The sequence below is a fragment of the Bos mutus genome, chromosome 1, assembly GCF_027580195.1.
Source record: "Bos mutus isolate GX-2022 chromosome 1, NWIPB_WYAK_1.1, whole genome shotgun sequence".
In the NCBI taxonomy this organism is placed as follows: Eukaryota; Metazoa; Chordata; class Mammalia; order Artiodactyla; family Bovidae; genus Bos; species Bos mutus.
The window spans coordinates 56,826,954-56,841,095 of NC_091617.1; the positions used below are offsets into that span (position 1 = coordinate 56,826,954).

Sequence of the window (14,142 nt, forward strand, 5' to 3'; positions counted from 1 at the left end):
CAAGATCTCCATCTCTAATTCCCTGAGTAAAATCCTCTTATTAACTCATCTATAAAATGTGAATACCACCACCTGTGTCACAGTTATTGTGGACATTAAGTACACTTAAAATGTGGTACAAATATAACGTGTTACTAAAACATCAAAACAGGGCAGAATGAAAGAGCACTGCATTTTTGTGGGGTGCAGAATAATGGCTTAATCAAATAACCACCAGTTTGTTACCCTCTGGATTAACTTTTAATTAGCATCTCTGCCTCATCTACCCCTGAGTTGAAACAGAATCTTGAACAGAACAGCTCCATTTTAGGCTGAGCTTCCACTCTAGAGTGTAATGTAAAAATTCTTAACTTCTCCCACAGCTTCAGTCAAAACTTGCTATAAAACCTTCAGTATATATCATATTTTTTACTAAAACAGGTATTGTCTTTCCATAAATTTTTAAAATTTAAGAAGGTGTGACCAAGTGACATCCATGGAAACCATTATAAAGCCCTGAATAGATACATGTCCATAAATATAGTAAGAAATTATGGTGGATGCACAGAGTGTTCTTGAAGGATACGCAAAAAGTGGTCAGTAATCGCCCGTCAAGGGGGAATGAGGACCTTTATGGCCCTTTGTGTCTCAAATTGTTACCACAGGCATCTATTATTTGTTCAGTAAAAACATAAAGCCCTAAAATATCTAACTTCATGTATTGTTTCAAGCAATATTGGCTCACAAAGATAACCATCCTTAAGCAGTGCTGTGAATGTAAGCACCACAAAAGGATGAAGCGGTACATGGAGAGTCTAGCTCCTGTGCATGGAAATTACTTGACGCTGACTCTGGTGTGTGGCCTTGTAGGAGGAAGCATCTTCTGCTCTCACACCCTCATCCCACTGAAGCTGCGGGCAGACGGGCCATCTCTCCTACCAGAGGCAGAACTCCATGAAGATTAAATCTGTCTTACACATAGTTGTATCTGCAGGTTAGCATACCACAGACATACCTGATACTTTTTGAATAAAAGGATGGAATGGTGAAGAGTAAATCCAATTGACCAAATTTACTTCCTCCCAATGATATATATATTTAGCTCTGCCCAATAAAAGTAGCTAACAAAACTGCACTTTGAGTATATACCCCAACTTTAGTCCCCAGGGTACTGGACATTAAAAAGGCTGAATATATATACTTTTGCCTTGAAAGATAACAGAAGAAGTAAAGGAATAAAATTTTTATACTATACCTACCTAGAGCCTTGAGCTTCCACATGTTTAAGCCGGTTACTTTTAAGAAGTTTGTTACCCAGAAAGGCAGTCTGAGCCTTCAGTTTTTTGCTTCTACACCATAGAATTGCCATTTGGATTTCTTCAGAAAGTTGTGTGAAAGTCTCAGCCTCTCGGAATCTTTGCACAAGACTTTTTACACAGGGAGTTCCTATTGCTTTCTGAGAAGAATCTTTGGTTGCCTTTAGTTTGGATGGAGAATATTTAAACTCAAAGCTCTTCTCCTGAAATATGGAATGATGAGAAAAATATATTGGATCTGTTACGGACATATAATGAGAGAGAGAAGTTGACTCACACACTATCAACATTTGAAAATACATCTTTTTAAAAGAAGGAAAAAGTTTTTTCCAGTTCCCTATGCTTTCTGTTTGTCTTTTTAAATTTTTTTGACTGTGCCACCTGGCATTGGGGATCAGAATGGTGCCCCCTTGCAGTGGAAATACAGAGTCCTAATAACTAGACTGCCAGGGAATTCCTTTCCTTTTGCTTAAAAAAATGTTTATTCACTGATACTAATACGATTTTTCCCCCTCTGTGCTACAACAGATTCCATCTATAGCTAAATTCAGTTGTACACAAGTAACAATATAAATATTTACATACATATTTATTTAACCTGTGTTGCTGTTGTTTAGTCTCTCTGTCATGTCTGACTGTTTGTGACCCCATGGACTACAGCCCGCTGGGCTCCTCTGTCCATGGGATTTCCCAGGCAAGAAGACCAGAATGGCCCTTTCCTTCTCCATGGATCTTCCCCAACCACGGATCCATCCTGCCTCTCCTGCACTGGCAGGTGGATTCTCAACCACTGGGCCACCAGGGAAGCCCATTTAACCTACACATAAGAATAACACTCCACATAATTAAGTATGGATCAAAGTCTATCTGGTGGGAGACAAAATCACTGAAAAGCCCTTTTCCTCTAATGCTGGACTACCACAGCTTGTTTTTCATCACCTCCTCAAGGAAGGGTCATAAATGTTATTGATAAATGTGGAAATGCAGATGACTGCTGAATGTATGTTAAAAATGCTTAACTGAGCAATATTTCCAATTCCAATTCAACCATCTTTTGATGTGGCACCTCTGTCTCTTCAACTTCATTCTTCTGTATGAAGTCAAGTTTGCATTTTATCAACTACTTCTGTTTACTGAAATACGCCACCTACTAGGTCTGCTTCCATCTTCCGTTCAAAACTTAGTTTCTTGCAAATTTCTCCTTCTCGAGAAGAACAAGTAATAGTAGTAGAAGGTAGAGACCTATCAATCTTTGTGTTGGTGATCCATAAAAGTTTGACCTAAAAACACCCTAAGCATATTGGTGCTAAATGCTAAAAATAAAATAGTGATTGGTCATAAATAAGAGGGATGCTGGAACCAGCTCACATAGGAACAAGTGATGGACTGCAGAAAGTTTCAGGAGCCACAGAGCTATAGTTATTGAGAGAGCTGATGAAACTATTTGGAGACTGGTGTAATGATAAACTCCAGGAGATAGTTTAGGACGGGGAGGCCTGGTGTGCTGCAGCCCATGGAGTTGCAGAGAGTCGAACACAACTTAGCGACTGAACAACAACAAATAATATTAAATGACAAAGACTGAAACCAAACTGCCTGGTTCAAATCCCAGTTCTGCCCCATATTTGCTATCTGGCCTGGACAAATTTCTTGTCCTTTCTTTGCCTTAATTTTCTCATCTGAAACATGGAAAGAACAGCACCTACCTCACAGGACTTTTGCAAGGATTATAAGAATTTACACATATAAAGAGTTCTGAACAATGCCTGGCAAAGAGTAAATGCAGTATAAGTATTATGGTGATGATGACACCTTCTTCCAGAACTTGTAAACTGGACAAAATATAAATGCAAGCTGGAATCCTTGTAAACCTTCAAGAAAGTACTGACTTGTTAGAAAAGAATTTTTGAATAGAATGGAAGAAATAGCCCATGAAGAAAACAACTTTGAAAAGAGAGAGAGTAAAAGAACTTCTTATCCGTGTCAGATCCAGAACACACAGAGTTTACAGACACTGGCTGAGGAGAGGTCAACACGGACAGCTCTAACGCTGATAGAAAGAAATAGAAGCCTCATGATAGAAGATGATGGTAGTGACGATGGAAGTACCTAACATCTAACATCAAGTAAGTGCTTACCACACTTGAGACTCTGTGCTGCATACTTCACATGTACTAAAACTGGCACAGCCCTATGAAGTGCATACTGTTTCTAGAAAATGGAGGTATGGACAGGTCAAGAAACTTACATAAGGTCACAAATTACTACAAACCAGGACGCAAACCATCTGTCTGACTTCGAAGCCCATATTCTTAAGCTGCAGTATGATCCACTCCTATGGTGGATCCTAGGATCATTTTAAAATTCTAGCAAAACCCTTAGTAAAATGTTTCTGAAGGCATTCTATTAACTGAATTAACTAGATGCACTCAGATCCCTTGGAAATGCCTCTACTCATTCAGAAGCAGACTGAGAACTAAGATGGCGCTATGCCTAGAGCCGAGGACAAAACCAGAAGATTCAGCCTCTGTCCTTGGTAAGTGGCATCTACACTTAGCAGAAATCATAAGCTATATTAAAATAAGCCAGACAAACCTGAATAGCTTTTTGTTTCAGCTGTTTGCAGAAAGCTCTCACATCAAATTCTGATGACTTTTCTGTGGAGATAGATCACAGATAAAAAAATTAGGCATACTATTTTCAAATCAACAAATTCTTAAGTACATGACAACAAAGGGAGTTAAGCAAGCAAAGAACTATGAAGCTACAACAGAAAGAAATAACTTAACATGCTCAAGCTTAGAAAACACATTATTAATACCATACTTCTCTAAAGATAATGTGAGTTAAAATTAAGAGAGTTTAACAGTATGAGCCATATCAAAGCAAATTACCTTTTAAGATTTTCTTACTCTTTACTGGTTGTCCAAGATCCATGTGATTCTGTATATTGATCTTCATTTGTTTAGCTTTTTCAGAAATTCTAAGTAAAGTTTCTTCACCTGACCTCTGTGATTGCTCTTTTGTTAAAAATAGTTTATTTAGCAGTTTAGTTACTCCTTTAGCTACAAAAGCTGTAGGCATTTTTTTCTTAAAGACTTCAAAATAGGGCTCTCCTAAAAATTCAACAATATCAGAAGGAAAGGTAAAACCTTTGAAGTAAGGCAATGGTTGAATCCTGGAGACCTCTTGAAGTAATCCAAACAATGGTTCATATAAGGAAACCAGCCTTTTTAAAACATCTTTATACAGAACCCTAGGGAAAGAAGTAGGAGCTCATGAATTAGCCAGTAATTGTAATTTGCAGATTATGTAATAACAGATTCAAAGCTGAAAATAACACTTATCAGTCTGCCACTATAGATTAAAAAAAAAAAAATGCTACAGTGGATACTTGCAAAGAGCTAGATTTAGTCCAGCTTATATAGAAAAATCCAAGTACAAAATGTTATATAAAACCAAATACAGTACTACATGGAGAGATATTTCAAAGGATGTGCACCAAAATCTTAACTGTGGTTTTATCTAGAGGATAAGATTTTAGGCAAATTTCAGGTTCTTTGAATTTTTTCTATTTTTAAAAGTTTCTTCAAATAAGCATGTATTATTAAAATTAAAAAATCAAAGCTATTTTCATTGTAGGGAAGAATAATACAGTTTGACATTGATTAGTAATTCTAACATTACTAACATGATAACCATACTAACATACGATAAGTAGTTCTAACATTGTTAGCTCTAAAAACAAGCAGAATAAAAAACAGGATGACTGAAAATAGTACTTGAGATATCCAGATTAAGATAGAAAATTAAGGATTAGAAAGAATTTTTCCTTTTTTTGTTTCCATTCAAATTATAGCTAATCACAAATGGGCAGATTTTGAATCTGATTATCCATCAGATAAGCTCCATAATATATATTGTGAGATGCAAGGGAAATTCTCTTTGGTTTGCAACTAGTATTACCAGTGTTCTTTACGTCAGTAGCTATGGCTCAAAAAGCAGTGGTGGTTCATGTGGAAGAAAGGAATTTAGAAAACATAAGGAAGGTCATTGCCATTAAGTATTAGAAATCTAGTGGCAGAAACAAATGAATGATACAGACTGCCCAGGAACACCTTCATTTTAAATGGCTCAGCTGAATGATTAGAGGAACCTTTTTTTTTTAAGTTCCAGCTGCTAATCCTAGGAATTCATTTGTTTAGTTTAATGTGGAAGTGATCTCATGGATTCAGATTCAAAGCCTAGTCTTTTGACATAACTATCAACACTTAGCTTCCCAATCCATCCCAAATAAACTCTGATCAAATGAAAAAACAGAATTTCTGCACTTTCAACATCCCATGGAAAAGCAAATATGAAGACTACTAATAAGAAACCTAGTCTGAGTTAGAGAAATGAGAAAGAAATGAAGGATTTCAAAGGTACGTACATACATACCATAACCTGCTCACGAGCCCAACCATCACAAGGTTTAAAATAATGAATTCTTGCAAACCTAGATGTTTCACAGTCAAGCTGAAGAATCAAGTTAAAGTTGGGAAACAGAATCAAAGGAATTTATGTTTTGTTGTGTTACATTTATGGGGAAAAAAAACACAGAATGCAGAATTTTCTTGAAGGAGTTAAAGCCTTAAAACATGTTCTACTTAAGTCATTGAAGCTTTAAAAAAAGTAATATACACTCTGCTAGAGACTTCATTAATAAACTTGGTTTCTAAGGATTAGCTTTTAAGATTAAGAATTTCTAACTGTCAATGCCTTTAGGATAATACATATTAAATAGAGGTAGAAATCCCTGGCAATGGCTATTTCAGGCACTTCTCAGGAAGAGAAGACCAAAGAGCAAAATTTTAAGAATTTGCATATATTATAACTCCTACTTTGAAAATATGAAAAACTACATACTCCCTAGCTTTCAAACAGAAATACTATTAAATTCATCCCTGCATGCATGCTTAGTCATGTCTGACTCTGCAACTCCGTGGACTGTAACCCAACAGGCTCCTTTGTCCATGGGATTTCCCAGGCAAGAATACTGGAGTGGGTTGCCACTTCCTCCTCCAGGGGGTCTTCCTGACCTAGGGATCAAACCTGCATCTCCTGTGGCTCCTTCATTAGCAAGTGGATTCCTTACCACTGAGCCACCTGAGAAGCCCATTAAATACATCCAAACAACTGAAGTTCAGAAAACCGTTTTTTAGATGATTCAAGGATACAGAAATGTCTTGCAGCAACAGTCCAACAGGCGAAGCAGCAACTTGCAGGCCCCCAGAATCTTCATCAACACCAGTTCTACCACTGGTTGGCTGGGGATGACACATGCTTTGGTATTTATAGGCTGATTTTCACTTGACAAAAATAGAAAAGTATGTTACTTTCATTCTTAAATATAAAACACTTATATAATAAGTACAGAATTGCTTTAAGCTCAATTGAGGTAGTTATGTTTAATAATGACTCACTGAAGTTAACTGACACTTATGTTTCAAAATAGTTTATCATCACCCAGGTTTCAGTGTCACACTGTTCCTTCCCACAAGCCAACAGAGGGAGGTTACCACAGATACCAGGGGCCCTTTATTAAAATAAAATTTGTACAGCTAAGGTATAATTGGTTATATTCAAACAATAATGAAGGAAGTCTAAAGCGAGGTTACAGTAAGACACCAGGTTTCCAGCCCACCACAAAGCCCATTACAAAGCAACTAGACTACTTACTTAGAAGAAAATGACTCTGAGAGATCTTGAATTGAACCTTCCAAATTCATGTTTTTCAAACGTTTTAAACACTGTTCAACCTGAAAGGGGAAGACCAACTCAAATTCACATGTTTATGTGTAACAGAGGCAAAGCCACTGATGTGAACACGAAAACAAATTCAAAATTTCAAAGTATAGTAATACACAGAATACAAAGTATAGTAATACACTGAATACAAAGTATAGAAATACACAGAATGCCATATTTTAGGGTAAAGAAACCGGTAGCCCAAAGCAGTTGCTTCTGGTTAAAAATTTGAAATTTATGCAGCCAAATAAATTTCTCAGATCAGGTTATGACCAGTGACTGGATTTCCCTGGTGGCTCAGATGGTAAAACGACTGCCTACAATGCAGGAGACCCAGGTTCAATCCCTGGGTCGGGAAGATCCCCTGGAGAAGGAAATGGCAACCCACTCCAGTACTCTTGCCTGGAGAATCCCATAGATGGAGGAGCCTGGCGGGCTATAGTCCATGGGGTCGCAAAGAGTTGCACACAATTGAGCAACTTCACTCTCTCTCTTTCTTTCTTTCTTTCTTTCTTACTATATGCCAGGATGTGCTTGGTGCTATAAAGAGGACCAAAGTAAATGTAAGATTATTCTCAAGATTGTATTAATAAACTTTTCTGAAGTAACATGATTTCTAATAGTGAAACTATTAAAACAAGACAGTAAATTGTTAAGTACTAAATTTTACTGTCCGTAAGTGCTGCAGACATGAGGATCAAGTGATGGAGGGCTTGGGCATTATAAACATACAGAACCAGGTAAGCAAAGGCTCAGAGGAGGGAACCAATGTGGTGAGTAGGAAGACTCACAAAGAGTTCAGGCTGCTTGTAATACAATATATATGATGATGAAGACCACAGAGAAGCCTGAGCTAAGAAAACTGAAGAGGACAGATCAGGAAGGATCTGCTAAGTTAAGCTAAGAGGTCTGCTCTTTATTCAGGGGACAATGGAGAACCATTAAAAATTAAGCTGTGTTTTAGGATGATTAACCAGGATTTGGTACACGTGAACATGCCACAGTAGAGGAAAGACTGAAGGAGGAAAGATCAGTCAGAATTACAACACAACAAAAAATTGACAAGGTTTCAAAATTTAGTTTAGCCAGAACTAAAAGAGACTAGATGCAGAGAAGGTGTTAATTGATCAGTTAACCTGATGGGAGAGCAGAGAAAACAGAACACCAAATTTTTCTGACTGGAAGCCCGGACAACCTGGAAGCCCGGAGGAGAAATACGTATATTCAATCTGAGATAACAAGTTTGGTTTTGGAGTTAAAGACTCAGAAGGAGATAAAACCTGCTCCAGAGAAGAAAACTTAGGAAAAACCATAATCGCAAATCTTTCTTTGGTAAAGAAATCATCTTTTTTGCTTTAAGTAATGTGAGTGGAAAACTTACCAAAGAAAATGAATCTGTTTAAGGTTGGAGATTATGCCATACACCTAGCACAAAGCACAGTGCCTGGCACATAGAAAGTTTCAAAAATACTTGGAGAATTAATAAAATGAATGAGCAAATAAATGAGCATATATGGAACTTAACTTAGAAGGCTCTATTCTGTGTATGTAATCCCTGAGCTAGAAGGACCCAATTTTGTCTTAAACTTCAAAAGATACACAAAACACTTTACACAACTTGTTATATACTCATTTAATATATTCCCAATTAGATTATTTACCACCACAATAAATAAATTGCAACTTTGTTCTTTTTATGATTTGGGGATTTTGATTATGTTCAGGAAAATTGTTTCTTGATCCAACACTTTGTTTTGATCAAATCACTCCATCTTTAAAGTAAACAAAGGTGTGGTAATTTGTTCTAGATTGTATATAATGAAAATTTTTCATAATTATCTACCTACTAGAAACAAGACTGGGAAAGAATCAAACATAGTTCTTTTCTAATACAGACTGTTTTTTGAAATGCTTTCAGGGAAAAAAAATGAAAGCTCACATGTGATTGTGGGCTTAACACTTAAAAATCAAAAGTGAAAGTGAAGTGAAAGTCACTCAGTTGTGTCCAATTCTTTGCAACCCCATGGACAGTCCACGGAATTCTCCAGGTGAAAATACTGGAGTGGGTAGCCTTTCTTTTCTCCAGGGTTTCTTCCCAACCCAGGTATCGAACCCAGGTCTCCCGCATCGCAGGCAGATACTTTACTAGCTGAGCCACAGGGAAGTCCAAGAATACTGGAGTGGGTAGCCTATCCCTTCTCCAGCAGATATTCCCAACCCAGAAATCAAACCAAGGTCTCCTTCATTGTAGGTGGATTCTTTACCAACTGAGCTATCAGGAAAGCCCAAGTAAATCACAAGTAATTTACTTCAATTTCCTTAAATAACAAAAGTTAAGTGGCAGTGTGATCTCCATCTTCACCAAGTAAAAATGTTTTCTCTTAAATACAGGGCTCTTTCCTTACCTGTCTGAGGGCCAAATGGGGCTTATGGCGGCCCATTCTGTTGTGATTGCTGTAAAGGATTGCACATAATACATCTGTCTCTGCATCTAAGGTTCGGCTCTTCAGTGACAATGTAATGCGACAGCATTCTTTAATTATAGCTGCAATGCAAAGGTCTAATGCAGAGATATTTAGTAATAAGACTTAACATGCATTTCTACATTAAGTATATTACACAAAAAATACACTGAAAGAAGCAACCTTCCTTATCTGTTTTAAAGAAATCTATACCACCACAATCAGCTTCACCTGTGAGAACATAATTAAACATTTCTAAGTATGTAAGAAATGACATAGGAAGGAAGGAAAATGGTGACAGATATCAAGCCCATGAAATCATTAAGAAAACATCTATTAAACTAGAATGTATATCATATCACATTTTATTGTGATTTTAAGAATCTTTCATATGAATACTTTGCAGAGTCATTTAGGGTACACCAAACACTAAGAAAGTGGGGAAAACCACTAGACCATTCAGGTATGACTTAAGTCAAACCCCTTATGATTATACAGTGGAAGTGAGAAATTTATAAGGGACTAGATCTGATAGAGTGCCTGATGAACTATGGACGGAGGTTCGTGACATTGTACAGGAGACAAGGATTAAGACCATCCCCTTGGAAAAGAAATGCAAAAAAGCAAAATGGCTGTCTGAGGAGGCCTTACATACAGCTGTGAAAAGAAAAGCTAAAAGTAAAGGAGAAAAGGAAAGATATACCTATTTGAATGCAGAGTTCCAAAGAATAGCAAGGAGAGATAAGAAAGCCTTCCTGAGTGATCAGGGCAAAGAAATAGAGGAAAACAATAAACAGGAAAGACTAGAGATCTCTTCAAGAAAATTCGAGATACCAAGGGAACATTTCATGCAAAGATGAGCTCAATAAAGGACAGAAATGGTATGGACCTAACAGAAGCATAAGATATTAAGAAAAGGTGGCAAGAATACACAGAAAAACTGTACAAAAAAGATCTTCATGACCCAGATAATCACGATGGTGTGATCACTCACCTAGAGCCAGACATCTGGGAATGTGAAGTCAAGAGGGCCTTAGGAAGTACCACTACAAACAAAGCTAGTGGAGGTGATGGAATTCCAGTTGAGCTATTTCAAATGCTGAAAGATGATGCTGTTAAAGTGCTGCACTCAATATGCCAGCAAATTTGGAAAACTCAGCAGTGGCCACAGGACTGGAAAAGGTCAGTTTTCATTCTAATCCCAAAGAAAGGCAATGCCAAAGAATGCTCAAACTACCACACAATTGCACTCATCTCACACGCTAGTAAAGTAATGCTCAAAATTCTCCAAGCCAGGCTTCAGCAATACGTGAACCGTGAACTTCCAGATGTTCAAGCTGGTTTTAGAAAAGACAGAGAAACCAGAGACCAAATGCCAACATTCACTGGATCACTGAAAAAGCAAAAGAGTTCTAGAAAAACATCTATTTCTGCTTTATTGACTATGCCAAAGCCTTTGACTGTGTGGATCACAATAAACTGTGGAAAATTCTGAAAGAGATGGGAATACCAGACCACCTGACCTGCCTCTTGAGAAACCTGTATGCAGGTCAGGAAGCAACAGTTTGAACTGGACATGGAACAACACATTGGTTCCAAATAGGAAAAGGAGTACGTCAAGGCTGTATACTGTCACCCTACTTATTTAACTTCTATGCAGAGTACATCATGAGAAACACTGGGCTGGAGGAAGAACAAGCTGAAATCAAGATTTCCAGGAGAAATATCAATAACCTCAGATATTCAGATGACACCACCCTTATGGCAGAAAGTGAAGAAGAACTAAAGAGCCTCTTGATGAAAGTGAAAGAGGAGAGTGAAAAAGTTGGCTTAAAGCTCAACATTCAGAAAACGAAGATCATGGCATCCGGTCCCATCACTTCATGGCAAATAGATGTGGAAACAGTGGCTGACTTTATTTTTCTGGGTTCCAAAATCACCAGAGATGGTGACTGCAGCCATGAAATTAAAAGGCGCCTACTCCTTGGAAGGAAAGTTATGACCAACCTAGACAGCATAATAAAAAGCAGAGACATTACTTTGTCAACAAAGGTCTGTCTAGTCAAGGCTGTGGTTTTTCCAGTAGTCATGTATGGATGTGAGAGTTGGACTATAAAGAAAGCTAAGCGCCGAAGAATTGATGCTTTTGAACTGTGGTGTTGAAGAAGACTCTTGAGAGTCCCTTGGACTGCAAGGAGATCCAACCAGTCCATTCTGAAGATCAGTCCTGGGTGTTCATTGGAAGGACTGGTGTTGAAGCTGAAACTCCAATATTTTGGCCACCTGATGGGAAGAGCTGATTCATTTGAAAAGACCCTGATGTTGGGAAAGATTGAAGGCAGGAGGAGAAGGGGACAACAGAGGATGAGATGTTTAGATGGCATCACCGATTCTTTCTTACTATCCCAACTATTTGAGGCCAGAAATGAGCTGCCTTGGGGGTGGAGAGAGACTTGGTGAATTTCCATGCCTAACAGGAATCCTGTTAAAAGTATTTCTGAACAGAGGAAGGGGTAATGTTAATCTGTAAATGGGGCAGGATGGATGGTTGGAGAGGGGAATGTGATGATAAGTTATAAATACTTAATAACAGCTATCATCTGCAAGGAGATCCAACCAGTCCATCCTAAAGGAAATCAATCCTGAATATTCATTGGAAGGACTGATGCTGAAGCTGAAACTCCAATACTTTGGTCATCTGATGCGAAGAACTGACTCATTTGAAAACACCCTAATGCTGAGAATAATTGAAGGCAGGAGGAGAAGGGGAGGACAGAGGATGAGATGGTTGGATGGCATCACCGACTCAATGGACATGAGTTTGAGTAAACTCCGGAAATTGGTGATGGACAGGGAAGCCTGGCTTACTGCATTACATGGGGTCGCAAAGAGTCGGACACAACTGAACGACTGGACTGGACTGAACTGATCATTATTTACTATATCAGGCACTGTTCCAAATACTCATTTTACTTTATATTAATAATACTTTATATTGTTAATCTATAATACTCACTTTACTTTATATTAATAATACTTTATACTGTTACTCTATAATACTCTTTCAGAACTGCTCTATGAATAAAGTACTATTGTTATTCCCAATTGAAAATAAGCGAGGCCCAGAAACATTAGACATTGCCCACTGCTCACCCCAGCTCCAGCAGAGGGAAAAGCCAGGATTCAATCCCTCAGTCGAGTTCTTACTGACCTGTGTGCGTGCTAAGTCAGTTCAGTCGTGCGACCCTATGGACTGCGGCCTGCCAGGCTCCTCTGTCCATGGGATTTTCCAAGCAAGAATACTGGAGTGGGTTGCTATGCCCTCCTCCAGGGGATCTTCCAGACCCAGGGATCAAACCTGTGCCTCTTACTTCCACCTAAAGAAAGGTGGGTTCTTTCCCACCAGCGCCACCTACCTAATAATCGCAATGCCATTCAAACATTGATAGAGCACGCTCTCCTAAATGAAATCATTTAGATCCTCCCAAAAACCTGGTGATAGGTAGGGAAAACTAACTCCATTTTACAGATAAGGAACAGGGGACTCAGGAAAATTGCGGCTTAACTGCAGAGTGCTTGAGTGACGACCCGCAGCCCTTCAGGGGCAGAGCGCGGCAGAGACAGAGGGCTAACCACGCCTCTTGGTGGCTGAGTGAAACGCAGGGTTCCCAGGCAGCACTTTTCCCTGACACCAGTTGTGTCCGCCCCTCTCCCCCATTTCGGTGCGGTGCTGAGTCGCGAGCCTTCGGTGCCCCTGCCAGGCCCTGCGATAGACACAGGGGATCCAGCGAAGAACTGTAAAGCCAGGTGCCCCCATGAGCCTCATTCGCAAATTCCCAAGCCCCTCACCCTTCGGCCCTTCCCAGTGTCCCGCGGGCTCCGGAAGTCCCGCCCCGCGCGCACGTGCGCCGGCTCCACGCCTCCTCCGGAAAAGCCTGCGCCCCTAGCGCGGCGCCTCACTCACCTAGCGCCGTGTCCGGGTTCTGTACGGTCACTGCGCTGCGGCTCCCTGCCTTAGGGATCCTCACCCGGTTCCACGGTTCCGGGCCCGGCAACAGCGTAGCCATCTTAGGAGGCAGGAGAGGGAGTGGAAGGGGCGGAGCTAAGCCAGACCAAGTGGAGGGACCGAAGGAGGGGAGATGAGCCGACGTCACGGGGAGGTAGAGGGCAAAGGGTGGGGCGGGGGCGGGGCTGGGGCCCTGGGCGGAGTCTTTCATGGAAGCCTGGACTAAGTATGGTGAACCTGAAACACGTGGTTCAGTTCAGTTCAGTCTCTCAGTCGTCTCCGACTCTTTGCGACCCCATGAATCGCAGCACGCCAGGCCTCCCTGTCCACCAACTCCCAGAGTTCACTCAAACTCGTCCATCGAGTCAGTGATGCCATCCAGCCATCTCATCCTCTGCCGTTCCTTACTCCTGACCCCAGTCCCTCCCAGCATCAGGGGTTTTTTTTCCAATGAGTCAACTCTTCGCATGAGGTGGCCAAAATATTGGAGTTTCAGCTTCAGCATCAGTCCCTCCAATGAACACCCAGGACTGATCTCCTTTAGGATGGACTGGTTGGATCTCCTTGCAGTCCAAGGGACTCTAAAGAG

At 39.8% G+C, this 14,142-nt stretch overlaps 2 protein-coding genes across 10 annotated transcripts in view; one reads left to right on the forward strand and one right to left on the reverse strand.

Annotated features, from left to right (window-relative positions):
* Positions 1–4,301, forward strand: part of GTPBP8 (GTP binding protein 8) — a 23,182-nt gene extending 18,881 nt beyond the window's left edge. For 2 of the 3 annotated variants that reach the window (XM_070369280.1, XM_070369309.1), the window contains one exon: positions 850–4,301. In XM_070369280.1, coding sequence (XP_070225381.1) covers positions 850–937 — 88 coding nt within the window. In that variant the 3' untranslated portion in view covers positions 938–4,301. The remainder of the gene's footprint in view (positions 1–849) is intronic. The other variant, XM_070369301.1, reaches the window with a different exon arrangement.
* Positions 1–13,667, reverse strand: part of NEPRO (nucleolus and neural progenitor protein) — a 15,010-nt gene extending 1,343 nt beyond the window's left edge. The window contains exons 1-8 of one of the 7 annotated variants that reach the window (XM_070369248.1): positions 13,512–13,667; positions 9,491–9,645; positions 7,017–7,096; positions 6,515–6,646; positions 5,736–5,813; positions 4,208–4,551; positions 3,891–3,952; positions 1,239–1,498 (exon numbers count right to left, since the gene is read on the reverse strand). In XM_070369248.1, the coding sequence (XP_070225349.1) occupies positions 1,239–1,498; positions 3,891–3,952; positions 4,208–4,551; positions 5,736–5,813; positions 6,515–6,646; positions 7,017–7,096; positions 9,491–9,645; positions 13,512–13,614 (1,214 nt within the window). In that variant the 5' untranslated portion in view covers positions 13,615–13,667. Of the gene's footprint in view, positions 1–1,238; positions 1,499–3,890; positions 3,953–4,189; positions 4,552–5,727; positions 5,814–6,514; positions 6,647–7,016; positions 7,097–9,490; positions 9,646–13,511 lie in introns of those variants that run through there. The other 6 variants (XM_005903360.3, XM_070369241.1, XM_070369253.1 and 3 more) reach the window with 6 other exon arrangements.
* Between the last annotated feature and the right edge of the window lie 475 nt (positions 13,668–14,142).